The sequence below is a fragment of the Limanda limanda genome, chromosome 15 (assembly GCF_963576545.1).
Source record: "Limanda limanda chromosome 15, fLimLim1.1, whole genome shotgun sequence".
NCBI lineage: Eukaryota > Metazoa > Chordata > Actinopteri > Pleuronectiformes > Pleuronectidae > Limanda > Limanda limanda.
In genome coordinates, this window is record NC_083650.1 from 6,432,118 (window position 1) to 6,458,477 (window position 26,360).

The 26,360-nt window shown below is 43.0% G+C and overlaps 1 protein-coding gene across 1 annotated transcript; it reads left to right on the forward strand.

Moving 5' to 3' along the window:
• Positions 1–2,551: 2,551 nt before the first annotated feature.
• oprm1 (opioid receptor, mu 1) lies at positions 2,552–24,398 on the forward strand. The gene is made up of 6 exons (XM_061087758.1): positions 2,552–2,838; positions 20,073–20,422; positions 21,860–22,035; positions 22,736–22,914; positions 23,516–23,696; positions 24,393–24,398. Exons 1-6 carry the CDS (start codon positions 2,552–2,554, stop codon positions 24,396–24,398), a joined length of 1,179 nt encoding a protein of 392 aa, XP_060943741.1.
• The last annotated feature ends 1,962 nt before the right edge of the window (positions 24,399–26,360 follow it).

Below are 26,360 nucleotides of genomic sequence, written 5' to 3' on the forward strand. Positions count from 1 at the left end.
ATTCATCTCTAAACGTAAAGAACAAAAAGCCTGAGTTAAAAACCCTCGAAATATATATTCTAGTTGCCGTAACACTGTAGGTGTGTTAGCTCCTAGAAGTTGCTTTAACCTACATAATATCACAAATATCACCAAGTAGATGAACAATGCTTGCTCACATATAACGGCAGCCGCGTTCTTTCCTGACCCCAATCAGTGGATTCATCTAAAACCATCAGCAACGGCTCACATGAGCGTGTGACTTAGACAAACAAAGTGAGTTCATCATTTACAGTCGTTTCAGTGTGAAATTCCCTCTTGTATCAGGATAAATGTGATGAAAACAAACTTCTCCTTGAAACGCTGATGCCCATCTGTGCCCTGCTCATGTTAATGGAGACTGTGGTGCCTCTCGATGCAATAACACCTTATGAATCATATGTCTATCGGCACAAAACACAGCCGAGCGGGGAAGTTGACCTTCTTCGAGTTAGACGTTCAAGGGAAACATTTTTAGCCACAGAAGTTAATCTGCTCAGTAAAATATCAAACTCTGATATGATCAGATCAGGACTGAAGGGCTCTGTTAGTTTTAATATGAAAAACAAACAGTGGAGGAACGTAAGTTATGTCACGACCGAACTCTAAGAAACCTTGGGGTTGACGTCTCTAAAGATTAAAAGGGATAAAAGTCTCTCTCCTCGGGAACAGCTCTGTATTCTCCCATAATGTCATTAGATGACTTTATTTTATTCTGTTGGTTTTGTTGATTTAAGCGACAGTAAAACATTTAAACAATTTTATGGTGTTGACTTTGAGCGGCAAAAATGTCGGTGTTAAGTTCTGCTCCAATCAGGCCCCTGGCACGTTTAGTATATGATCTTTGCCCAATCCGTGCCTCTGTGAGACTGTAATGAGACAAGCAGGGACATTATCTTGATTAAAATCAATTCCTATTGGATTACGCTACGCTGCATTCCCCCACTCTGCTTCGCTCATTACAATACAGCTCAGAAAACATGAATCAGACTCTTTAAAGCGTTACATGTTCTGTACATGCATGGACAGCTTGACAGATAATCCCCATACTCCTCTTAACCATTCTGTACTTTCCTCTTGTCTGGGTGAGGCTTGACTCCTGCTGCTGCTAGCATGTTGTCTTTGCCAACAGGTTTCACATTCACCTCTACTATCACTATATTGGTTTTTTTCCATTCGGTTATAATGGTTATAAGCTAAACCAGGGCATTAACCCTTGAAGGACCATAAGAATGAGGGGAATTAAATGAGCAAAGGAGGGAGAGAAAATGTTGCGAAGACAGAGGGAAAGGAGAAATGGATATAAAACACATAACAACAGAAGGTTGAAAAGGAAAAGAAGAGCAGGGGCAGAAGGAATGATGGAAGAAAAATGATGTTAACAATTAAAACAATGAACAAGTGAGGAGGGTGGAAGTTTACAAGGGAAGGAAGAGGAGGGGATGATGGAAGGAAGAGGAGAGGAACAAATAAAGTGGAGCAAAAGCAAAGATTTGAAGAGAGAAAAAAGGGGATGAAGAAATAAAGCAATGAAAAACCGAGAATGACAGGAAGGACAGAAGGAATGGACGAAGGACAGTAAAGGAAGGAGGGAATGAATGATTGAAGGAAGGAAGGTGCTGATGAAAGGGTGGAAGGAAAAGGGAGATAGAAGAAATTAAGGAGGAAAAAGTGAAAGAAACAGGGGGAACAAGGAAGGACGGAGGGATAATAATAGGAAAAGAGCAAATTAAGAGAAAGGGTAGAATAGAAAGAAGAGACAGGAAGGAAGGATGGATAGAATGAAGGAAATATATAGGGTGGGTGCAAAGGAAAGGATGGAGGAATAAAATAAGGAAAATACCAAAGTAAGAAAAGGGAAGAAGAGAAGGAAGAGACAGGAAGGAGGGAAGGAAGGAAGGAAAGAAAAAAAGAGGGAAGGTTGGGATGAAGAAAGGGATGAGATGAGATGAGATGAGAGGGGGAGGGGGTGAAAAAGAAAGGGATAAAAGGAGGAAAAGAGCACATTGACAGAAAGTGAACGACAGAAGGGAGGGAGCCGAAGAGGAAGGAACCAGGGAAGGACGTGAGGAAGTGAACTAACTCATTAGCACGCGTCCTCCTGTCCCGTGCGGACTCGCTGTGCCGCGCGCTCCTTCAGTTCACCGAGTCTCGCGCAGGCTGTCGTACCCAGCACGCGCTGCCACATTCTTACACACGGTGAAGTGTCACGTTCACCAGCAGCTTCCTCACCGGGCAGAACCTGCATCCTCACCGGGGACCACCGGGGACCATCTGCATCCTCACCGGAGCCTCACCGGAGACCACCGGGGACCAGCAGCTTCCTCACCGGGGACCACCTGCATCCTCACCGTGCATCACCAGGGACCACCTGCATCCTCACCGGGGACCACCTGCATCCTCACCGGGCATCACCGGAGCCTCACCGGGGACCACCTGCATCCTCACCGGGCAGGACCTGCAGCCTCACCGGGCAGGACCTGCCTCCTCACCGGGCACCACAAGCATCCTCACCGGGCTCCAGGAACCAGCCATGGAGGGCGCAGGTAACGGCACCGGCGCGGATTACCGGAGCCAACTCCCCGGGCTCTTCAACAGCAGCGGCGGCTTGTGCGGGAACTTCACCGGGGTAAACAACAACAACAACAACATCAACAACAACACCGCGAGCTTCGCGGAGGTGGGATGCGGCGGCGGCGAGCGCAGGGGGGGCGACGACGCCAACCCGGTGATCATCGCCATCGTGATCACGGCTCTGTACTCCATCGTGTGTGTGGTGGGGCTGGTGGGGAACGTGCTGATCATGTACATCATCGTCAGGTAAGAGGGTGGCCCACTCCCAAATGTACACAACACTGAGGTGTGCTGTGTGTGTGTGTGTGTGTGTGTGTGTGTGTGTGTGTGTGCGTGTGTGTGTGCGTGCGTGTGTGTGTGTGTGTGTGTGGACGTGCTTTGTGCACAATCAGGCTTTTCTACATGCTACGAACTTTTCCAAAGACAAATAACTGGCAACCTGTTGCTCTGTGAACCATCGTGGACATAAAGGAGCGTGTGTGTGTGTGTGTGTGTGTGTGTGTGTGTGTGTGTGTGTGTGTGTGTGTGTGTGTGTGTGTGTGTGTGTGTGTGTGTGTGTGTGTGTGCGTGTGTGTGAGTGTGTGTGTGTGTGCGTGTGTGTGAGTGTGCGGGTAGCTCAGCTGGCGTGCGTGCGTAAAATGCCTCCAACCTTGCAGCAAGTTGCTCCAGCGCGCAGAGAGCGAGCTGAGCGAGGGGATGGAGGGGGGAGGGGGGGGAGGGGGGGTAGAACGCACTCCTCCATATTTCATAGAAACGTAGCCAGCGTGAATATATAACAGCAAACTGTGGGATATGTAGAGACCAGAGCGACCCCATCCCCTCTTTACCTCAGTCTCTTCATCCTCAATGCAGAGTGAAGCTGGAAAACCAATTATGACATAATCCTGCTATTCCCAAGTCAGTCTGGCAAACAGAAGCATGATGCAGCAGGAAGCTCATGTCCACACACACACACACACACACATGCACACACACACACACACACACACACACACACACACACACACACACACACACACACACACACACACACACACACACACACTCAACACAGACACACTCAACACAGTGGCTCATGTCTCCTGGAAATATTGACCAACAGACTCCGAAGCTTCGACAGTCACTACAATCAAAAGACTTACATTTGCTCTGTGCCATCATCGACATCTCATTTAAATAACATCACAGCAGAAGTGTTTTTATCCTGCAGGTCCTACGACTCACGTGTCCAATTAAAAACGTAAGTTGCTTGTGCTTTTTGGAAGTTCTGGCTCCAAGTGGAACACTCTCCCCACAGATTTTTTTGGATCTATTGAAGCCTTTAGGAAAACCACTCAAAACCACTCAGCGTGTGCAGTTAAGTGTTTGAATCCATGCGGTTTTTATTATCGCTCTGTTTTTCCACTGTTTTTTTATCGCATAGTATATGTATTACTTCTTTCACTAGTGGCCTTGAATTACACGTGAAGATCTGACACTCGAGAGCTTTCCGATATATCAAGTAAGGAGAGAGAGAGAGAGAGAGAGAGAGAGAGAGAGAGAGAGAGGAGGGGAATTGAGGACAACACAGGTGAGATTGATGATTGACAGTGGGCCCTCAGAAGGTTAGGATGGGAGGATAATGGAGATCAAGTGGAGGGTTGTCCATTCTCCTGGTTCTACTTTGTGATTGTTCACTTTATTGGTGCAATAGAGTCCATAAAGTGAATGAGGAAGCAGCTTCTCTCTTTTTATGCACTTCTTTACGACAATGTATTACTTTATTCAAACATGCACTGGAATTATCCGGAGGGGGTTTCACCTGGGAACGCAATTGTCTGAGTGTGAGGCTCCAGAGTTTCTCCTGCCAGCGCCCTGAGTAAAACCTCTGGAGAATGTCTGAATGAGCCCATGTGAGAATAACCCTGGAGAGTGGGCACATTGATGAGGATTCTAACAAGCAACCCACGCAAAACTTTAAGACACAAAAACACCACGCATATCTCGTGTTGCCATATGTGATGAAGATGCCTAAGAAGAGATCAACGTAGAAATACCACGAGATACGAGAGTTTTCGGGGGTTGAGAGCATGTGCTGGAATTCACACGTTATCTCCTGCCTCCCGCACGCCACCGCCCACATCAATGCTCCAGAGATTTCTGAGCTGTGAACGAGTCTGACCTGGGAATCTCCTGCCCGTGTTGGCAACCCTCTGGAGACAGTCAGAATGTGAGGATATGCTCCGGAGTGCATGTCTGAAACAGCTTTTGTTGCACCTGTTACTCTCCTCACTTCTCTCCTGTTTCCAATATCAAGGTCAGATCTCATTTTCCTCCCTGCACACATCGCCCACTCCAACGTGAATAGTTCTGTTTTGTTGAAGAATGTGCACATCTCTCTACAGGATTTGTTGTGCATCTCTGTCAAACATTTTCTACCTCAAATGACTCTTGACGGATCTGCCCCCTGGCACTTTACACAGCGACTAAATGGAGTGGAAAAGGAAAAGGAAAGAGCAGCAGGCAGACGGAAGTCAAATACCCATTTGAAATATAAACAGTGTCTCTTGAATGAGGGGATCTAATTGTCTGTGGCCGGCTGGCAGAGGTTCAACAGTGTTTATGATGTATGAGCTGCTGATGGTACTATATATTCTGTGTTGGTTTTTACAGAAAGCTGTTGATAGACAGTGAAGGGAATTGCTCGAGCTTTGTGCCTCTCGTCTTTTTTCTCTCACACTGACAGGCAACCATTGGGTGTGTGTGTGAAGTTGTTTTCGCCTCCTGCAACTTTTTTGAACTCGACGAATGAAACCTTGAGTCTCAATCCTCGGAGAATTGCAATCCATCGGGAACATTAACATTCATCCGCCTCGTCGTCTTTCTCTCTGTCTCTGCCCGTCTCTCGGTCTTTTGTGTCTCTGTTGGCAGATAGAGAGTGAACAGCCATTTAGCTAATGACACATAGTGGATAGATTTCCGCTCTGGATGCTTTTTTGCTAGATTAAATAGTGACAGCCGTGGATGAGGGATGTGGTTTCCTCCTCACTGTCTGAGTGATGATAACCTTAAAGCCATAAACCTTTTCCCGCTCTCTCCTTATCTCTCCGGTCCGTTTGCCTACTCTCTTTGCCCCGCGGCCGCTCGCTCCGCACTTAACATCCGCAAACTTCTTGTGAGCAAACAAACACGAGCCGAGACCCACGCACACACTCGATCGGAAAAATCAATCGCGGTTGAACAGAAACCACCGGGTTCCACCAGGAATACGCTGCCAGTGCGGAGGGCTGGCTGTTACCATGGCAACACTGGGAGCCGTTTTGATAGTGATGAGTGCAAAATGACTCCACCACCTCCCCAAACCCCTGCCTCCACCCCCCCCCCCCCATACAGCAAGAAAACACTGGATGCTTTCGGTGAAGAGGCGGTGGAGAAGCTGAACCTGCTGACCAGGAATCACTGAGCCGCTCGGAGCAGCGCAACAAACGTGATTCTGGTGATCCTCCATATAAGACACATTTTCCATGACCCAGCTCTCTGATGTCAGAGAAACTTCTAAACATCTGTGTCTCTGCTGTTTATGTGAGAAACCAATCACGTGAAATATGATGTTATGATGAGAGTCGGGGGAATTCTTAAAACACAAGACAAATTTAGTGCATTTAGAGGCTCATTATTGTTCCTCAGCTGTGGATTCCTCGTGGAGCTCCCACTGCCTCTCTGACAGCCAGCGGGGGCTTCGGGCTGACTTTCACACAACTAACCTGCAGTCTTTTGATGTGCTCTCGACACCAGGCAGCCGGGTTAACGCTCAGAATCGATCGACACAGCTTAAAGCCTGAGAGAAAAATCAGTCACAGCGCTTTCAAGCGATCAAAAGTAGGTGGAAAAATGTTAAGGAATCGGAAGGATAGGATCACATTTTCAAGGCTTAAGAAGCATTGACGAGCACATATGTGCACCTAAAGGGTTATCGCTGGGTGAAGATGTTTCTCTTGTCAATCACAGCAGCTTTCTAAAGAGATTTGACTGTCGGGGATGGGGGATAACATCCACAGACTGTGTTAGACTGTGTTATTTCCATATCAGAATTTATAGGTTATGTCCTGCCTCTTGTGTGCTCTATCCAGGCAGCAGATTTTCAGAAACCTAATTTCTCAAGAAAGTTTCACAACTTCATGTCTGAACACGGCCGCAGTTAGACCACGAAGCCTCGTATTAGCTGCTGTTGAACTTCAGAATTAATTCTTATACAGAGGCGGAGATTCTCTTTTCTGCAAAATGAAAGAATCATTAATTGTAAAGAGACCATAGTTACTAGTGAGAATTAAAAATCAGGAGGCGAGATGTGCAGGATAAAAGAGATTGGCTCTCCTCTCAAAAACACAAACAAGCTGCTGTGTATATGTTCTGTTTTCAAAGAAAGAAAAATACAAATCTGTCCTTACCTGACTATATATTTAACATTTTTAGTCTTTTTATTCTGGTTACTTCAAAAGTCACAAAGCCTTTTCTGCTTGTTCATGGGCGTGATTGTGCCTGATTAATGGGACCTCTGCTTGCGCCGCTGTTCACGTGGAGAAAGCGGGCCCGTATTGCACACGGGCTGTTTCAGATAAACAGAGAAGAGCTTTGGAGGTAAACCCAGCGGTCGTTGATGCCTCCAGGAGACCAAAGCCAGTGCCAACCCAGAATAACACCAGCCACATACAGCAGCTCTCCACCGTGTGTGCTGGTGCGTAGGATGCGGCACTCGGTGCATCCCTCTCCTCCCTCCTCTCAGAATGTAAACAGTAGAACCTCTTCACCCAAACCTCAGTTTTGTTACAGCTGCACAGCTATTGTGTATGACGGCCTTGATTGTTGTTAACCGATGACAAGAGGACAGCTCGACAAACTATGGACGTTATGCTGCAATTACAATGTTTGCTTTGGAGAAATGACCCGGCACTTGACGTGTCCAGGGAAATGTACTCGGGGCCACAAACCTGCCTGAATTTCAGTGATCAGGATTATTATCAGTTTGACAGCTCAAGCAGGAATTATGTACGGCACTTCCCTGAATTAGTGTATCGGCACACAAGGTACACTGTGCACTTCATTGTTAGGGAGACAATAATGAGTAGAGAGCCTGCAGGGAGATAATTAGACCTTCCTGTGTCGATGAGTAATGTCCTCTCTAACACTACTGGACTTCGCTGGAGAGACGCTGGAGAGACGGAGCGCTGAGCGTCGGGAATCGACAGATGCTCAGTTGAGCTCGACGAAAGAAACAATTACAGAAAGAAAAAGGAGATAAAGAAAAAGAAGGAATAATAATTCAAGAATGTGTTGAAGAGACTGAAGAGAGCGATCTCCAGGATAATAGAAAAGCTCATTTTATGACGATGGGGAGATGATGACAGATGATGATAAAGCAAAGAGGAGGGAACAAAGGTCCCTCTTCACTTGATAATTGATGGGCTCTGTTCTTCTGTCATTTACAAAGTGACTCATTCAAGTCCCGTTTAAAATGTCCTTCACCAAGGCGTGATCAACAGTGGATCTGAACTAGTTTGGAAGCTGTCAAACCTTTTTCTCTGTGTTGTACAACAGCCTCACTCGGATGTGCATTAAAGACGGTGGTCGAGGGCAGAGAGACACTCTTCTCTTCAGTAAATTGACAACAGCGGTCCTAAGTAACAAGCTGATCATCTCCAGGTTCATGTTTCCATTGCCAGCGTCACTGAGGACCTGGATATGGCCCAGATTGGCTCCCCGTCATATTTCTGGAGATGAGAAACCATTACGAGAGTGAATCACAGCGGCTGCCCAACCTATGATCACAATATAATACAGTTCCTCCTGAATCAACGCAGTGTGTGTGATTTATGTCACTGGGATCTACATAATCCAAACTAGAAGTTAATATCTGTGTCCTAAAACCCTGATTTATCTGTCTAGCAATTCCAGAAATCTCTCTTTCAGTGGCTCACATATCTCGAAAACAGTTCACCTTATTGCTTATTGTTACACTTGGCTTGTGTATTGCTAAGGGCCCAAGGAACTACACGCGATGTGCTCATATTAATAAGATTTGAGTAAACAGGTTAACAGCTCTTTGTGCAGCAGCAGCTTCAGGGTTCTGCAGACTGAGTCACTTCTAGAGTTTCAGAAAGAATTGTTCAATTCTAAACAGGCAGCTTTAGAACCTACGCTGCATTAGTAATAATAGCAAAATGTAAACTATCAGCAGCTTGTGATGACACTTTCCCTTCCATATCTGGTTGTTTAGGATAAGTCGCCAGCATATCGCAGGGAAAACATTCAAAAACATTCAAAGACCACAATGGCCCTGATTGATTCAAACCAAGAGCTGCACCATCGGGCCACCCTCTAAATTCCATTCAATTTTATTTGTATAGTGCAACATCACAATATCTCAAGGCACTTCACATAGTCAGGTTGAGACCTTAAAAATTGAGAAGAGAAACTCAGTTCCCACAATGAGCGGCACTTTGGCGACTGTGGAGAGAAAAGATTCAATCATTAACTGGAAAAAAAACCTCTGTCAGAACCAGACAGAGAAATGGGGAAGAGATGAGAGATAAGAGAGAGAGGAGGGGGGGAAGGGGGGGAGGGAGAGGAATAAGACCAGGAACTGTTGAGTAGCCATCAAGTTTCATATAAACACAACATAAAGGTTTCACGTCACTGCTGTCAAGTCTTTGTATAGACTTTGTCCTTGGTTTGAATACGTTTCACAATGAACACAACAACAACACAAAAGATTGCATCAAATACGACACAGTGGCGATTGCTCGGGATGTCACAGAATGGGGGTTTGCTGTAAACACACACATACACACGAGGGACCTTTTCCTTTATTCTGCCTGTAAAGACGACGGCTGTGACAGGAACAGCAGGAGTAAAATGGGTCAGCGTGTGTCTGAGGTTTCTGTTCGTGCTCGTCCACGATTTGTTTCAATTATCAAACTGTTTGTACAACCTCTGTGATTAGCCGGTGTGTGTTTGTGTTGGAAGGAGGTTGTGTTATACCGCCACAGCGGTGGCTGCTGATTAATTTTACACATGCCCCACCGCAGTTTGTCTTATCATATTGATCCCCTCCTCAGTTTCAGTCAGTTTCCAATAACGTCTCCTCTCGGTATTGATGAATGTTTTGGTTAAATGCTTCAATCAGTGAGCACACACATACTCTGGGTTTCTCTGGTTACTTGGACATGTGATGTTCCAACAGGGCAGCCTTAGTATCTTAGGGGCTTTTTTTTGCAGCTTCTGTTAGCTGTCATTGTGGCACTGAGGCCTGTGTAGAAAGATAGATGACGTTTTTCCACTTCCTAAAAAACGATACACAGGCTCAACCAATTGCAAGTCAGTCTCAACAATCACTCAAGAACTTTCACCCTGTTTGTCAAATAACAAATTAAAAATACTTGGAGAACGGTCAGCATGAGGAGAACTACCAAAAAAGTACAAAGACTCTCTTTGGGAAAGATGTATCGGGTGTGTACTTGGAAGGGGCAGGCAGGGGGCTGTACTGCAGCCGGCCACTAGGGGCGATCCAGATGTTATGCATCACTTCTAAGAGCCGACACGTCATCTATCTTTACAGTTCATGGTTAAGATTCAATTCCCTTTCGATCCCTAAATACAAGCATCCTGACCGACCTGCCAGATTCTTAAGTCCAGGGAATAAAACATGACCCCCCACTGGCTTGCCACCCTCTCTCTATATATATATTGGCAAGTCTGTTTGATGTGGCCAAACCATTTAGGATCAGATTGGCTAAATGTGAATGTGAATTGGTCACTGAGTGTCTCTTACTTCCAGTTTACATACAGAAACATATCCCTTCTAATGTTCATACCAAACCTCTGCAGTAGGTTTGAAAGATTAACGCTCAGTTGAGTGTGAAAGGAAGGAAATATGTTTGTGTGAGTTATTGTTTGTGTGTGTAATTCTTCATCACAATGTGTGTTTGTATGAATCATCGCCAGCCTCTTGCGAACGACCTTCGGCTTGAACGGAGGCACATTTGTCAAAACAGTGACCATCCATCTCTGCCTGATGTGCTGAAACACAGTCGCTGACTTTTAGAGTTGGAACTCTCCTTTTGTGTGTCTGTGTGTGTGTATGTGTGTTTGTGTGTAGACCCATGTTCTCTTTCTCCCTCGCTGATGCACAGAAAAAACATTTCAAACCAATGATTGAGGGTTATTTTACTTTTATTATCCAATTGTTTCCTGTTTCCTATTTCAGAATCTGTATGTGTTCAGCTCAGAGACAGAGTTAAATATCTCTATGAATATTTGTGTTGGATCAATTTCTATCTCTTTCAGACTTTTTATGAAAACCCATTACCAGTCACTTGGCATGATAATGGTTCTTATTATGCTAATACATTAGCAAAAACAACTACTGACTTATTATTCCATTGTATTATTCTCACTGTTTCCCAGAAAACATGCTATATAAATAAAGTATATTATTATTACTGTACACATATACCACAAATAGAGCAACATTGCAGGAGTGTACTTAAAGAAGTTTACTTTGTGACTGTATTTTTTCATGAACCTGTACTACATTCAATCATTACATTATTTTATTGTTCATTTGTAATTATTGATTATAAAAGTAATCAATAATATTGGAATTGATCCATTGATCCAATCAGAGAAGGGAGGTAACATTAGACCTCGCCTCCTGCAGCAGTCACTGGTGAAGAAAGACCTGAAATGGATTTGGAAGACGCTGTTATAATGATGTAGGAGACCATTGCATCAGGGAGTAAGATAAACTTAGTAAGTACTTACGAAGCAAATACTTACTTATCCAAGTAATGTGGAGCTTTAACCTTTACCTGAGTGCATTTTAGTCTATTTATTTAAAATGTTTGAGTACTCCCTCCAGCACTGGAGGAAATAGAAATGTTTAAGGCGATCAATAAACTTTAAAAGGAAAGTAGGAACTTCACCTAATAAAGAGGAAGTGTCCAAATGAGGTTAAAGCAAACAAGAGTGAAGGATGAGAGGCGGCTAAAGGAAACAAAAGTGAGTGAACAAGAGAGACAAACTTTTACTGCTGATGGCAAAAGAAAGACGTTCAGCAAATTGCCTTCTTTGGAGAGAGATGCTCAGGATTTCTCTTTTTACGCCTCTGCCTCCTTTTCTTTCATTTGTTTCATCCACTCAAACACCAGAATCCAACACAATGAAAAGCAACAGCAGGGCCATTCTGTTGTCTCTTTGTGTGTGAAACTCTTTGTAATGTCGCCGTTTTCTCCATTACTGGTTACTGGTTTGCACAAACTAAACAGCTCCTCTGGAAGCACAAAACACAGATGCAACGAGGGAGTTGTTCTGAAGTTCAACCTTTTCAGCCCTTTTAACGAATTAGTCCTCCAAAATAAATCCGAAAAATCCTATGTCCAACTTTTTGACATGATGTTATCAGCCGGGTGGTTAAATCAGTCTGTGCCCTCAAATGAACTGTCCGAGCCTTTAGGACTTTATTATTTTAGCTTTTTTCTTGCTTTTTTGCAGTCATTTAAAATAATTTGATGATGGCTCTTGTTTTAACACGTGATTACAGGAGTCGTAGTGCATATTTTATCAGGCTTTTTTTAAGCTTGACCTGTTGAATAAAATATAAATTACTTCAGCTTTAATGGTACAAGTCATTTGTACCTTCTGAATCACATTAAATTAAACTTGAATGATCCTCTTGGGAGACCTGACAGCAGCTCTAGCCGCCTCACAGCAGATCCCAGAGATACCAAAGGCTCCTATCTGTCCATTGCCCCAGGCCTCCTCCCATTTAGACCAATCAACAGTGCATCCTGAAACTGGTTGGTCCAATCACAGCCATGTATCTATTTAAAACGGGGGCATGTTCGATCTGATGTCTGACGGAGGCGCTGCTCAAACCAAGAGGGCTACCACTGATGTGAAGAGGTCTGTTGAATCCACTATGGAGACAGGATTGAACTAACTTCAGTGTATATATTTTTCTCTAAAAGAACAAACAGCTGCTGTTTGAATTGTCCGTCACACTTTCCGTTGATCTGATTGGTTGAAGGTCTCTTCTGCAACAGATGATAATGTAAACTGCAAATTATAAATGAACCGTGATTGAACTGGTGCGGCTCTGATGATAGAAGTGTTGGTTTGTTCCTCAGCAGGGGATGGGATGGCAGACATAACTCATATGTATGTGAATGTATTAACTTTCTCATACTGTTTACACTGTGATAATGATTCCCCTTAATATCTCTGGTTGAGTTAATGATTTGTGAGAAATGTTGCATATCACAGAGTTCTGAGTGTTTTCTGGCAATATTTGATTGTATTTTATTATTAATGCGTTGAAGTGCAGCCCGGGGCCCAATTTTCTGTGCAAACAGGAGAGAGAACTAATGAGCCGGATGCCGACCTGACAGTCATCCTGCTTTTTGTCTCCCAGCTCAACCTGAGCCCAATGTTTTTTCCTTCAATTACAGGCACATGCAGGATTAGAAAACCAAGTAGAAAGCTCAGTCAACGTGACCGAAATTGTCAAAATGTTTGTCTGAACCCTGCCCGACCTGCAGGGACCCATCTGGACTGTGCTCTGGAGAATCCACACTCCCGGTTGACGTCATCGCAGTCTGTGAATACATGTTCTAACGTACCAGATAATGACATACATTAATAGCTCGATAGAAATGAAAAAACTTAAACACCACCTATGCACGCTGTAAACACGAATACAAATCTCGGCTTCTTGTCACAGAAACACATGCCCAGCCGTGAGCCCCCCACACACACATACACACAGCTACATCCTAATACATCATGCTCTTCAGCGTGCATGGGCAGTGTTAATGTCTGGGCCAGAGGCGTACAGATCTCTATTCACATGAGCGGCGTCTGTTTCTGCTACCAGGGCTTCATGCTTTATCTGCACCCAGCAGCAGCCCATGAATCATGCACGAGGCTCCACACGCACCGTCCGGCCTCACTGGGTCGTGATGAATTGTGTTTAGCCTGCTGTGTAACTAAAGCCATGAAAATAATTCTGTTCCAAACGGGCGACCACAAGTGTGTAGGTTCCATCTTGACGTTTGTTGAAATGTGGGATGGGGACAGACAAGACTGATTCCCCACAGTTTCAATCCTCATGTACACAAAGCTTCAAATTCCTGCAAAGCCTTTGTAATCTGTTAACGTTCCAGAAATATCAATGTAAAACATCAAAAGCAACAAAAACTAACAATGACCAGCTCATCATATGTAAACAGTTTTATTTCCATTAACCGTCATCTCACATATTTGTCGCCACATCTGTTTCCCTTTGCTTTTGTGTGTTACAGGGCCATTTACTAAATTGAAATACACTGATTAAGGTTTGTTTTTCTCCACTGAGATTGGAAATTCTTTGCAAGGGGCTGTGGCCGCAGAATGAAGAGTGGAGGTAATATCAGCCGGCTGGTGTTGAACCCATTAGACATCGTAGCCCAGAGGGAGTAAAGGAACTTATCAAAAAAATAAAAAACAACGCGGAACGAAAGCTCGAAAAACATCCCGCCGCATATATATGATGTTTATTTTCTGGCCTGTAGACAAAACAATAAAAGGCTCATTAAATCAGATTCCTTTTTGCTCAGAGAAACACCAAAACCAAGGAATTTTATAACAGGTGTTTGCTCTCCGAGATGTTTTGTCATCTTTATGTTCATTTTATTTAAATGTTTCGTTTCACAATGAAGCTGTCGATGTGTGGGCCTCACGGGGCTAATGGAGTTTTTTTCAAACTCATAAAACAGCATTGACCTCATCATCAAATTCATCTCAGAACATGAAATAGACAGGGAGTCTCAAGAAACACTCATTCAAAACATCTCCCAGTCGACTCTGTGCTTCCTCAGGTCCTCAGAAATACACCCACCAATTCTTAAAGTCGATTGAAAGAGCCGCTGCAGTGATTCCTGGAATATTGTTAGGATATTATTACAATCATGCCCAGCACAAAACTTTCCCCTGCATGGTCGCAGTTGTTGCCATGGTGAAGCATGAGCCTCACATGTGAAAACAGACAGTGATCCACTAATTAACATTCAGGCACATTAGAGTGGCTTCAAGCAGGGAACAATTTCCATGAAGAGGGAACATGCTGTGTGGACAGAATGGTTTTTCTCTCTCGCCTTGGAATCACTTTCAGCTTAACATCAGTCACGGGCACAACGGCTCTTTAGTAAGAAACAGAGGGAAACGTGGTTTAGACATTATTTGTTGCCGAAAATAATTGCACCACTCTGGGTCTTTTGTTGTAGTGCGACTGGGTTTCGACTGGTTTTTCCCTCAGACAGAGAACTAGTGGAACACTTATTGTGTGTTTTGTGTTCAGCTTTGTGTGGCAGAATAACATCGCCACAGTTTTGGATTTTATGAGGAAGTCAGAGAGACAAGTACCTGGGAAATGTTATCTTTGCATTTATTGGAGGGTTCTGCAGTGACTTTTGGTCACAGTTGAAGTGGGCAGAGTGGAGTGGAGTGGAATCTGGCCGGGTTGTCGTCCTCGACAATGAGTTTGAGTGTCACGAACATTGAATAAACAGGTGAGCAGCTCTTTGTGCGGTGGTGGTGATGCAGCCTCATGGTTCTGAGGACTTAGTCCCGCTTGGCTGCAAGTGGACAATCCACACCCGGGCCCATGCTGTCCCCTATTGGACATGGGTGGATGACAACATTTCCATCGTGAGGACCAAGGCAGACCCCAGCGGGCCACTAATGGCCACCTTAACATATAACGTACTATGAGTCATAATGTGAAGCTTCCTCTGACAGCCTAAGATTTCTTAATAAAAAGAAAAATTCCCAATGAAAGTACTGCTTCTGCAACTACACTTTATTCAGCCACATATGAAGGTTATTAATCACCCAGGCCAGAGGTTATTGTAATTTTCTCCCTCAATAACTTTTTTGTACGTAGATGTAAGAGCTTTTTATTATAATTATACTTGAGCCCCATGGTCACAGTTAAGACCTTTGAATCTGTGTGTATTGTAGAATATTAAAATAATAAATTCTCATCAGTCCTATAAGTTTTAGAGCCTTTTCATGGAAATGTATTCAAATGATGAGTTAATACTTTTATGTGTCCCACTGATTATCAATCACATGGACGTTTTTGTCTCTTTGATGACCGCCAGCACATGATGATGAATCTGTTTCTCTTCCGAATTGTCTCAGGGATGACTTACCGATGTTACCAAATGTTTTTCTCACACACAAAGAAAAGAAATAAAACTGATGAGGACAAAAGGAGAAACGAGGAGACCTTGCTCTCCATCCACCTGCCCACCCCACCCCCCCCAAGGTAGAAACCACAGCTAATGGTTTGATGGAAGGCCATGAATTATACACGATTTCACAGAGAGGACTGTTTTGGAGGATTTTAAAGTCCATTACTGAACATCTTTATCTGCCTCCTCTTTGCTCCAGTGGTTCAGGAAAAGTCCAGGCAGTTTAGAAGTAGATGGAACAATTTTCTGTCGTCATGTGCTGTTTATTCTCAGAAGCAGCGAAATGTCGTTTTCCTCTTTGCAGATGGTTACGTCTGTCTGGTCTTGCTGCGGCTTCACCGAACGTTTTTCATCTTTTCAATCAACGCTGACAGTTTGTCTGTAAATATTTATGTTTTGGTTCCTCTCTGGTTCAGTGCGTCCTGGTATTGACTCCAGCCTCTCCAGGGTTAATTGATGGATTTCTGCATTTGTTCTGTCATGAAACGAGACAGTTTTCTTATCTTACAAAAAACAGAGCTTTTATTTTCTCAGAAGATCTGTATGTTTTTTGTGAACAGTACTTGTCAAATAACTGCTGCTGTCATAACAGTTTTTTTTACACTTTATACATGTTTTCATATGTTAATTTCCTCAGTAAATATCCATCTTGTGGTTTTCAATTAATATAACACCAGGCACAGCTCGTAAAGGTGTTTTGAATTTTATGAAATACCTGCTGGTGGTCGCTCTTTTCAGGGAAACATCATCTTGTCTCCGAGAAATTACTTAGTTAATACATATAAAATATATGACAAATTTGAGACTATCCAAGTGTCCTTGAGGAAGATACTGACATCCTGATCGCTCCTGACGACTGGGCTGACAGTGTGTGAATGGTGTGTGATAGTAAAAAGCACTGTGCAGAAGTGCTGTACTATGAGTGTGTGAATAAGTGAATGCATCTTACTCTGAAAAGCACATTGAGTGGTTGATAAGACTGGAAAAGAACCATAAAAATACAGTGCATTTGCTGCTTCCTCTTAGAAAAAAGAATGACACCCTTCTTTTCTTCTAAAAGGCCATTGAGGCAGCAATAACAGTACATTTTCCATTAAAGAACAAGAACAAAGAGGCTTCTCCTCACAGACACTGGAACAACGTAAACGAGTTAACTTGGAAAAATCAATTAGATGAAAACAAACCACAACAATACACCAACAAGAGCAAACGTTAACAAGTGTCTCGGCTTTAGCTGCGGCTCGCTCTTTATCCAACACCCAGCATTTCCCCATATCTCTTCCTCCGTTCATTGGCTGACAGTTAAAATTAGGATTGATATTAAGATTCTTAAAGCGGCTTTTAAAGCTCAGCACGGTCTGGCCCACAGTTAAATTACACAGCTACTAACTCCCATATGCTCAAAGCTATAATCATTAGATCTTTCAACGAATAATTGCTTGTGGTTCAGGACGGTAGAGGTGACAGGGCTTTTATCAACGGGGCCCGAGCTCCCATCTCACTAAGGACTTCCTAAAGACATGCCGCCACTTTATCTGTTTTTAAATCATTATTATTTTCTTATTATGTGGAAGCCTTTGTACATCAGATCTTTGTTGATGTTGTATATTTTTAATATTTTCTTCACTTTATCTTTCCTTTTTTTGAGTCATGTTTTGTTCCGTGATGTTTTATTCCCAAATATTTTGAAAATCACTTTGTAAACTTGTTTAGATAAATGCTACAAATAGGTTCAAATAAATACAATCAACATAATAAAATCAAGAAATAATGACGATGAAGGATCACGGCAACAGAACTTCAAGGGCAAAGATTTAATGAAAGCTGGGAAATAAATAAAACAGCTAATTGAATTACTGTAGATTAAACGAGGCCGCTCACCTCCACAGCGGCAGCCCGTACGTAAACAGGCCTCAGACGTTTACAGCAGGAATGCGAGCTGCAGACAGTCTCAAAGTCAACAAGGGGATGTTGGAAATTACCTGCAGCTCCTGCTAGGTCCTCAGTGCAGGGTGACGGCTTCTCCTGCGTCTCGTTGGTCCCCGTGCAAATAAAGCCTGAAAAAACAAACCACTAAGCTGTCAGTGTTCAAGTTAATCAGAATTTAATGAACTAACTATCAGGTGTGGTGGTTAAGAGGATTTGAGATTATTGAGGAGAGTGCTAGAACAAAACAGGAGTAAATTGCCTCGGCGCAGGAGTGACAGTTTGGGTTTAATAAAGTGAAGGCCACTGGGTGTAATGTGTCATTGTCACATTATGAGTCCAGGTGAATTGAATAACGTTTCAGCAGGGATGTGCTTAAGTAGCATTTGAAAGGAGCAGTGCAGCAACAGTACAATCACTGTGTGGAAATTAAATTAAAGGACGAGTTACACAGTTTTCTGGCAGAGTTGGACGATAAAGTTGATATCACGCTTATATATGTCATTCAAATGAAAGAATACAGCCAGCAGCACTTCTAAAGCTCACTATCATCTTATATTACGTTTGTTGAATTTGTACCGTTCCTCTCGGAGTCTGCCTGGCAACTGCTCAGCGCCAAACACGTATCTGACCCATGACGTGTTGTCTTTGTTCCACTTGGATTTTTGTTTAGTTTAATCAAACCTAAATGAACATGTTTCTTAGTGAGCTTCAGAGGTTCAGACTGGTAGTGAACAGTTTTACCCCCTGCTGCTAGTCTTTACGCTAAGCTAAGTAAACCAGTTGATGGTTGTAGCTCATATAATTCATATTGAATGGACAAGCAAGAGAATATAGATATCCTAATTAATCCTAATTATTATCCTTATACGGAGGTGCTAGCCAATCAATTTGTTGATTTTATTATATATATATATTTTTTTTTTTCCATTGTGGGCCACCGTAGAAGTGCAACTATAGAAAACTGGATTATACACAAGCACACTGGTCTCACCTAGAAATGTTTGTTCACCAAAATGGGATATATGATTAATTATTTATGACTATTGTATAAACAGTACTATTGGGGCTTTGTTTTATCACATCCGACATGAGTCATTTAAGATCTTTTGATGTTCTCCAGCTTCAACCACAGCAAACGCTAAACACAGAATATGTCTTTCCTGACAAGGGCTCTAAACAGTCGAGCCGGTTCTATCGTCTGTGTTCCATCCTCCTGTGCTAATGGGTCCATGTCTTACTTCTGTTTTCTGTAAACACTCCACTGTCCTCCACTCTGTTTGAACTACCTCTTGTTCTTCAACCATACTGATTCAATGAAAGACATTTTTGTTTTTCACTGGAAAAGGTCCATCCCATGATTATGCTTCATTCAGATGATAAAAAGCTACTTGAACACAGAACTAATACGTGAAAATGAACATGACCCTTTTATGCACATTTAATTGAGTTTTTGGGTGGATATTTTATTCTAAGCTATTGAATGTCCCCTCAAGTTTCAAATTTGAAGGCATGCTTTCCATTAGGACACAGAATGAATTACACAAAACCTTGAATTGTACAGCTCTTGGAAAATACAGTAACGAATTGAAGAATGATCATTTCATCAACAACTGTGCAAAAAGATGCACATTATATGCTCTGCAGTGAATTACTGCATGATATCTCCTGGGGTTTAGTGCTGTGGGCAGCTTCTTAAACTGACCTAATATGGCTTATTAAACCATAACTCTTCCGATACAAAATGCCTCTATTTCTGACACAAGGGAGCTAAATTATTCACACAGCATTCCAGGATACTTTGCCAAGCGAATGCAGCACCTTCTGCTATGATTGCCTTTCATTTCCAGCTTTTCGTGAACAGCCCGATTTTCAGCTTGGTGAAAATGCTTTTTTCATGTAATCCAGGGAGGTTTTCTAAAAGGTTCACTTATCTTAAAAGTAAGCAGAGTATTTTCAACTCTTAGAAGGGACACGATATCCTTCGGTTTATCTGAAAAACTGAGTGGTATCAAACTCCCATTATGTGGTAAGGACTCGAGGAAAACGGCTTTAAAATGCCATTTCGTTTTTTTGGCATACATTTAGCAGGAAGTCGTGTCCTCATATAACTAGATGATTGGAATCAGAGGAGAGACTCACACTCCATCGAAGACGTGAATCTCAAGATGAAATAAACATTTTGAATCTGCTCTTTTCTTTCGCCATCAGCCTCTCCCTCTACTTGTCATGAATTTTCGATCAGGTTTCTCGTTGTCTCCTGATTAATCCATTCTTTCTGTGCAGATACACTAAAATGAAGACAGCCACTAACATCTACATCTTCAATCTCGCTCTGGCCGACGCCTTGGTCACCAGCACGCTACCGTTCCAAAGCGTCAACTACCTGATGGGGACGTGGCCGTTTGGGGACATCCTGTGCAAGATGGTGATGTCCATCGACTACTACAACATGTTCACCTCCATCTTTACGCTCACCACCATGAGCATCGACCGCTACGTGGCCGTGTGTCACCCGGTCAAAGCGCTGGACTTCAGGACGCCCCGCAACGCCAAGATTGTCAACGTCTGCAACTGGATTCTCTCTTCTGCCATCGGGTTGCCTGTCATGGTCATGGCCTCCACCGCCAACACTTGTAAGCACAAAAAAAACTAAAGCTCCATTTTTCCTGATTAGCTGCTTTGTACCACTCTCCAAACACTCCAACGCTTGCAGTATAAATGGAGCGATTGTGTTTGGATGCTGTAAAAAACACCTCTAAACCTTTAGCAAGTTATGTATAATTATACAGACAATAGCAATCAAGAATAATGGAACTGAACTTGCAGGGATGTGAGAAGCACTCATTTATTTTTCTAATCCATGGTCGAAGATATATTCAGCAACAAGTACGACACAAAACAGTAGGAGGAAAAAGGGAGTTCACTCTTTACATTCCATCTTTAAAGGACAATTATGAACTCGAGCAGGCTCAGTCAAATGAGAAAAGCCAGAAATGTTTTTCCATGTAATTGCACTTAATAGCTGTGGTGAATGTTATACGCCCAACTGACATGACGGCATTATGAAGGGGGAAGGGAAGAGAAAAAATTAATGATCGCAATCGATGGAACTCATAAGCTCCAAGCAGGGTAAACTGAATGAACGGATCAAATACATTGGTAATAAGCACCACTTTGTGCAGTAGTGGGGCGACATAACCGCAGCGTCTTTGGGGAAATTTTGTGCCTTTATTAGAGATTTGAAGAGAAAGGAGACGACACAAACGAGAAGAGAGAAATGGGAAGTGACAGGCAACCAGTGCTGCTTCATGGTCGAAATACCAAGCACGAGGAAAGTAGAACACCAGATAATTTAATGTCAAATGGATTGTGTTCAAGTGGCTCTCCGTTTTAGGGAAATTATACATTTAATGCCTATATGTATTTAGGGGGACAGCTCGTGGTTAGTCTTTAGAAAATGTGGCACATACATTTTTCTTTGGAGTTTTTGGAGATCTGACACTTCTAACAAATGTACATACTATTACCCTAGTAAATACTATTACTGAACAAGACTGCATTTGGTTCCTTTGTATATAACGAGATTAAACAAACACATTTCAGACAAATCAAGCACACTTGTTAAAAATAAACACGAGTCAAGTGAATGAATAGAATGAACCACAGTATTTTTCAGAGGAGCCAGACCTTCGCCAAGGCCCAACCGTTCTCTTAAAATCAATCAAGCTGCACCAAATTTTCTAAACTCCTAGATATCAGCTCCCTTAATGTGTCTGATGGTTTTAATCAAGAGCCATGAATTATTCTCTGGGAAAACGAGTGAAAATGTCAGAAGCTTTTTGTCCAGCTCTGTGCCAAGATGTAATGGCTTCTCTCTTGGCTCGTGTCCCGTCCTTCCATCAAGATTTCGTGTAAAATCCGTCCAGTAGGTTTTTGCGTAAATCCTGCTGGCAAACAAACAACATAAAACCTTGGCAGATGTAATAAATATTGAATAACTCGTGTGCATGTGCTGGGGCTTTGTGTGTCTGTTAACCTCTGACCGTATGTCTCCTCCTCATCCTGCACAGCCTCTAATATTATGGACTGCAAGCTGATTTTCCCCCACCCCTCCTGGTACTGGGACACCCTGCTGAAGATCTGCGTCTTCATCTTTGCCTTCATCATGCCCGTCCTCATCATCACCGTCTGCTACGGCCTCATGATCCTGCGGCTCAAGAGTGTGCGCATGCTGTCCGGCTCACAGGTTAAGAAAAATGTCATTTTTACTCGAACAAACACGAGCCAGTTTTTGTTTATGTAGCGAATTGATTTGCACATCTGATGCCCTCAGGCTTTTAATTAGTTGCAATCTGGAGTTTGTGAACACAAGCATTAAGTAAGCAGATAGAACGCCCTCATTTCTTTTAAAAGAAACCAATTAGGATAAAATCACCACTAGCCTGAGGCCGTGACTTAATTTTGATTATTTCTAAGAAGAAATGGCCCAACAACAATTATTTACCTTCAGTATCTGGGAAATTCTTGCAAATGTCGACTGCAACATCCACTATGTCAAAATATGGATATATAATGTACAGTGGATGCAAATGGAAAATCAAAGTGAATATGGGTGTAATTTGTTCCTTTCCTGCTTTTGAACCACTCTTCTTCCCTTTCATCATTCTTTTTTCTCGTTTCTATGCCTTTCTCTCTCACAATACCCCTCCTGTATATCCCCCACCTTTTTCACCCAATCTTTCGGTCTTTCTCCCCCATGCATTCTCTGACTCATCTGTCCTTTTCCAGTCCTCCTCCATCTTCTCCACTTATTCCCTTCCCTATTTTTTATCATTACCATCTCTCCTGCTTTTGTTCCCTTTGTGCTTATTCCTGTTTTCCTCCAACGCCAGTTTTTTCCTCCAATTGTCCTTGGCCACTAAACCACTTACCTCCTTTACTCACAGGAGAAGGACAGGAACCTGCGTCGGATCACACGCATGGTCCTGGTGGTGGTTGCCGTCTTCATCGTCTGCTGGACGCCAATTCATATCTTTGTCATCATCACCGCTCTCATCAACATCCCCAGCTCCACGCTGCAGACTATCACCTGGCACTTCTGCATCGCCCTGGGCTACACCAACAGGTACGCACCCGGTAGACGGCGGTAGTCTTAGCCAAACATCCAAACATCCTAAATTTCGCACACTCATAGTCATAGATATCAATTCCCATAAAATTCCCGGTAGAAAACAACAAAAATGATGAAAAAGGCCCCATCTTGCTTTGATAAACCAAGTGAAAAGATTATCCTGGATCCGCCCCATGATTCAGATCTGCACCAAAATGTAATCGTGTCTTCCCTGAGCCGAACCTCATCCTTCCACTAAGTTTTGTAGAAGTACATTTGGTTGTTTTTGTGTAATCTACAAACCAACAAACAGACAGGGCTGAAAACATTTCCTCCTCGGCAGCGATAACGATGTTGACAATCCGCTGGGTATTGCTTGTATTTTATTGAGACGATTGTATTTTTTATCCAGTAATTGCACAGTTGCTGAAGCGTATTTATTTCAGAGATGTTTTATCAGTGAAATGAAATGATTGGTGCTATTTACTTGTAAAAGTCTGATTACGTGCACATAACAGAGCATTATGGAAAAATGTTGGCTTGTATTTACTTCACCCCTAATTACTAGGAAGTACATTTAAGAGTTAACCTGTGACCTTGTTCTTTCCCCCTGCAGTAGTCTGAACCCGGTTCTCTATGGCTACCTGGATGAGAACTTCAAGCGTTGTTTCCGTGAGTTCTGCACCCCAAGTCCGTCTGTGTTGGACATGCAGACCTCATCCCGGACCGGAGTCACCAGCCGCAAGCTCCCACAGCGTGACAACAGTGGAAACACAGGAGAAAGGTCCAATCAGCAGGTAGTCAGTTTGTCTGTGTTGTTACCAGTACTTAAACTGGTTTAAAGGAAATGATGCGCTCATTTGACAAGCTGTTCCATTCTCAAAGTAAATATGTAGCTACAGTCAGCAACTAGTTAGCTCAGCATAAATCGTGAGATGGCCAGGTTACCCACCGAGAAGCCATCTGGTCAAGAAGCTAATTTCAAGGGCCACATGCTTCGGACTACTCCACATAGACAAAATGGTGTGGCCTCCAGCCACCAGCTTTTTCCGCTCTTCCCACTTCATTGTTCGCTATTTTGAGTGGCTGCACTTTCTGCGTCACTGCCACCCACGTAGCTAGCTCAATAGCTTTGTTGTCAGTACCAGATGTATTCTGGGATGAGCTCGCCAAAGACAGATTCACCTGTTTACTGAAGGACACTTTGTTGGCCGCATTTAAAGGAGCTTTCAAAATGAGACGCCACAGTCGCACAAGTGTGACGCAATCGTTACCAAAATGTCAAACCCTTTTTTACTGGTTTGTGTTTCAGTATATGACTATGGGCAGGCAATAATCCAAGGTTTTACATTGAGTATACTGTACACAATATGAGTTGTATCGATAATCCATCCATTATATATACCGGTAATACTTTGAGGGTCGCGGGCGGGTGAGGGGGGCTGGAGCCAATCAGAACAGTCTTTCACCTTTTGTACCTCCTCTCTCTGCAGGTATGACTAGCCTTGGAGGGGTCGTCGGTGGACTCGCGCTGCTGTGGCGGCGCTGCTAACGACGATCTCAACTCGGAGGTCACGCAGGTCACCATAGGGCTCTGACTCCAGACACATAGACACACTCCTGAAACACATATACACCCGGCACAAGCAATTTTTTGCCGACGTGCTGTGAGCTTAACTACAGCACTAACCCATGGCTGTGCAAAGCTTTCACTGAGACAGATAACACACGTGGCTCAAAACAGACTAAACCGAAAATAAAGACTCCATAAAACACTGCATCCTCCAAATTGAAGACATTGTTGCACTAAATTGTGCATTAACGCCACTAAAAGTCCCATCATTTCTTCATTGCCATCAGCTAAGACAGACAGAATACAGCATGTACAAAGAGATGTATAGATCGATCCATAAAAGCCACGTTCACAAGCCTCTAATGTGATGTTGTTCTCGTCTGTCTGCAGAGCTCATATCCATCCCAACCCTCGCCTTATCACTAATTGTCCCGGCCATAAAAAACTAAAAAGAAGAAGAAAAATCAATTAATTATCTTCTACCTTCGCGCCCGTCTGTCACATTTCCTCCCCTGGTTTTTCTTCTTTAATCATTCACACGATTTTGAGGGGACAAAGGTTTAAAGGCTGTCACCACATGAAGGCATTGGTGGACGAACGGGTTTTACAATGTCACCAGCTGTGCTTTTCATCCCGTGTCTGTGTGGATTTTTCGCCTTCCAGCGTTCACATTGATTTATATTCACAGTTCTACGTTGGCGTTGTGGCCACTTGCGGTGGATTGAGAGTGCACAGCTCTCTCCTCTTGAACCACCCTAAACCCCTTGTTGTTGTTTACCGTCCCCTCCTTTCCTTCCCTTCTCTGTAAATACGTTTCCTGCCCTGTTGCTTGACTCACCAGTAAGTAGTCGTACAGTCGAGCGCTGAATGTTCTCTCTGCTGCACTCCCTGAATGTACAGAAGAGAAAACCTGTTTCCTGTTTTTTTCTCTGGATCCTTGTGCTGAACTGTGAGCCCTTGAAACCAGCAAAGAAGACACGTGGTCCTGTTTGCACAGCGCCCACCGCGTGCTGATGGAGCCTATAGTGTGGACATATGGTACATAATGTGCATGATCAATGGCAGCATAACAGCCATTACGGAGGTTATGGATGTAAATGGAGTCAATTCTCCTCTGGAGTATTTAACAAATGAGCCAAGCAGGATTGTATGTCATGATCTGTTGAAATTGCTTGTGCTTACGTGTTGTGCCGTGTGCTCTTCTTGCCAGTTGCCTTCATCGGGAGTTCTACTTGATATTCTGTGCACCAGTGTTTTCTTTTGTAAAGATCTGTAAATATGAACATGATTGTATTATTCTCCCGTGTAAAATATTGTACGTACTGTGTTGATATTTTTTGAAAATGTCGCAACAAGAAATCATCAAGCAAGTGGACCAGCAAGCCTGTGTGCTTCTAAATATGGATTTCTGTCATTTTGAATCTCACCTGTTTTAACTGAGGGGTTGAATATTCATCAGAAAACAATGTGTGTAAAAATGGAAATTTGTTTTGACTAGCCTGGAGAAGAAGGATAGATAATGATGACACTTTAGTATCACATCTTTCAGCTCAATTTTGAAATGAAATAAAATAGATTATTGTTTTTCATCTGAGCCACCAGCTACAATGAAATAATAAGCTGTTATTGGCCAAACTGTGAATAAACAAATATCTATCATAATTATAACTGAAGCATTAAGCTGTTTGGAGCATCAATGTGTCACCTGCTGTATTTCAAGTGTTTATTAGAACCCAAATTATGCATGGAATAGATTGGAGAATGAAGAGAAGAAATAAAATATCTTGCGCTTGTGTGAGTGAGCTGAGTGCCACGATGCTCGAGTGTTTATCCTTCACAGATAAAATTCCCTTGGTGTCATGATAATGTGTCACATGTGCAGAGCAAA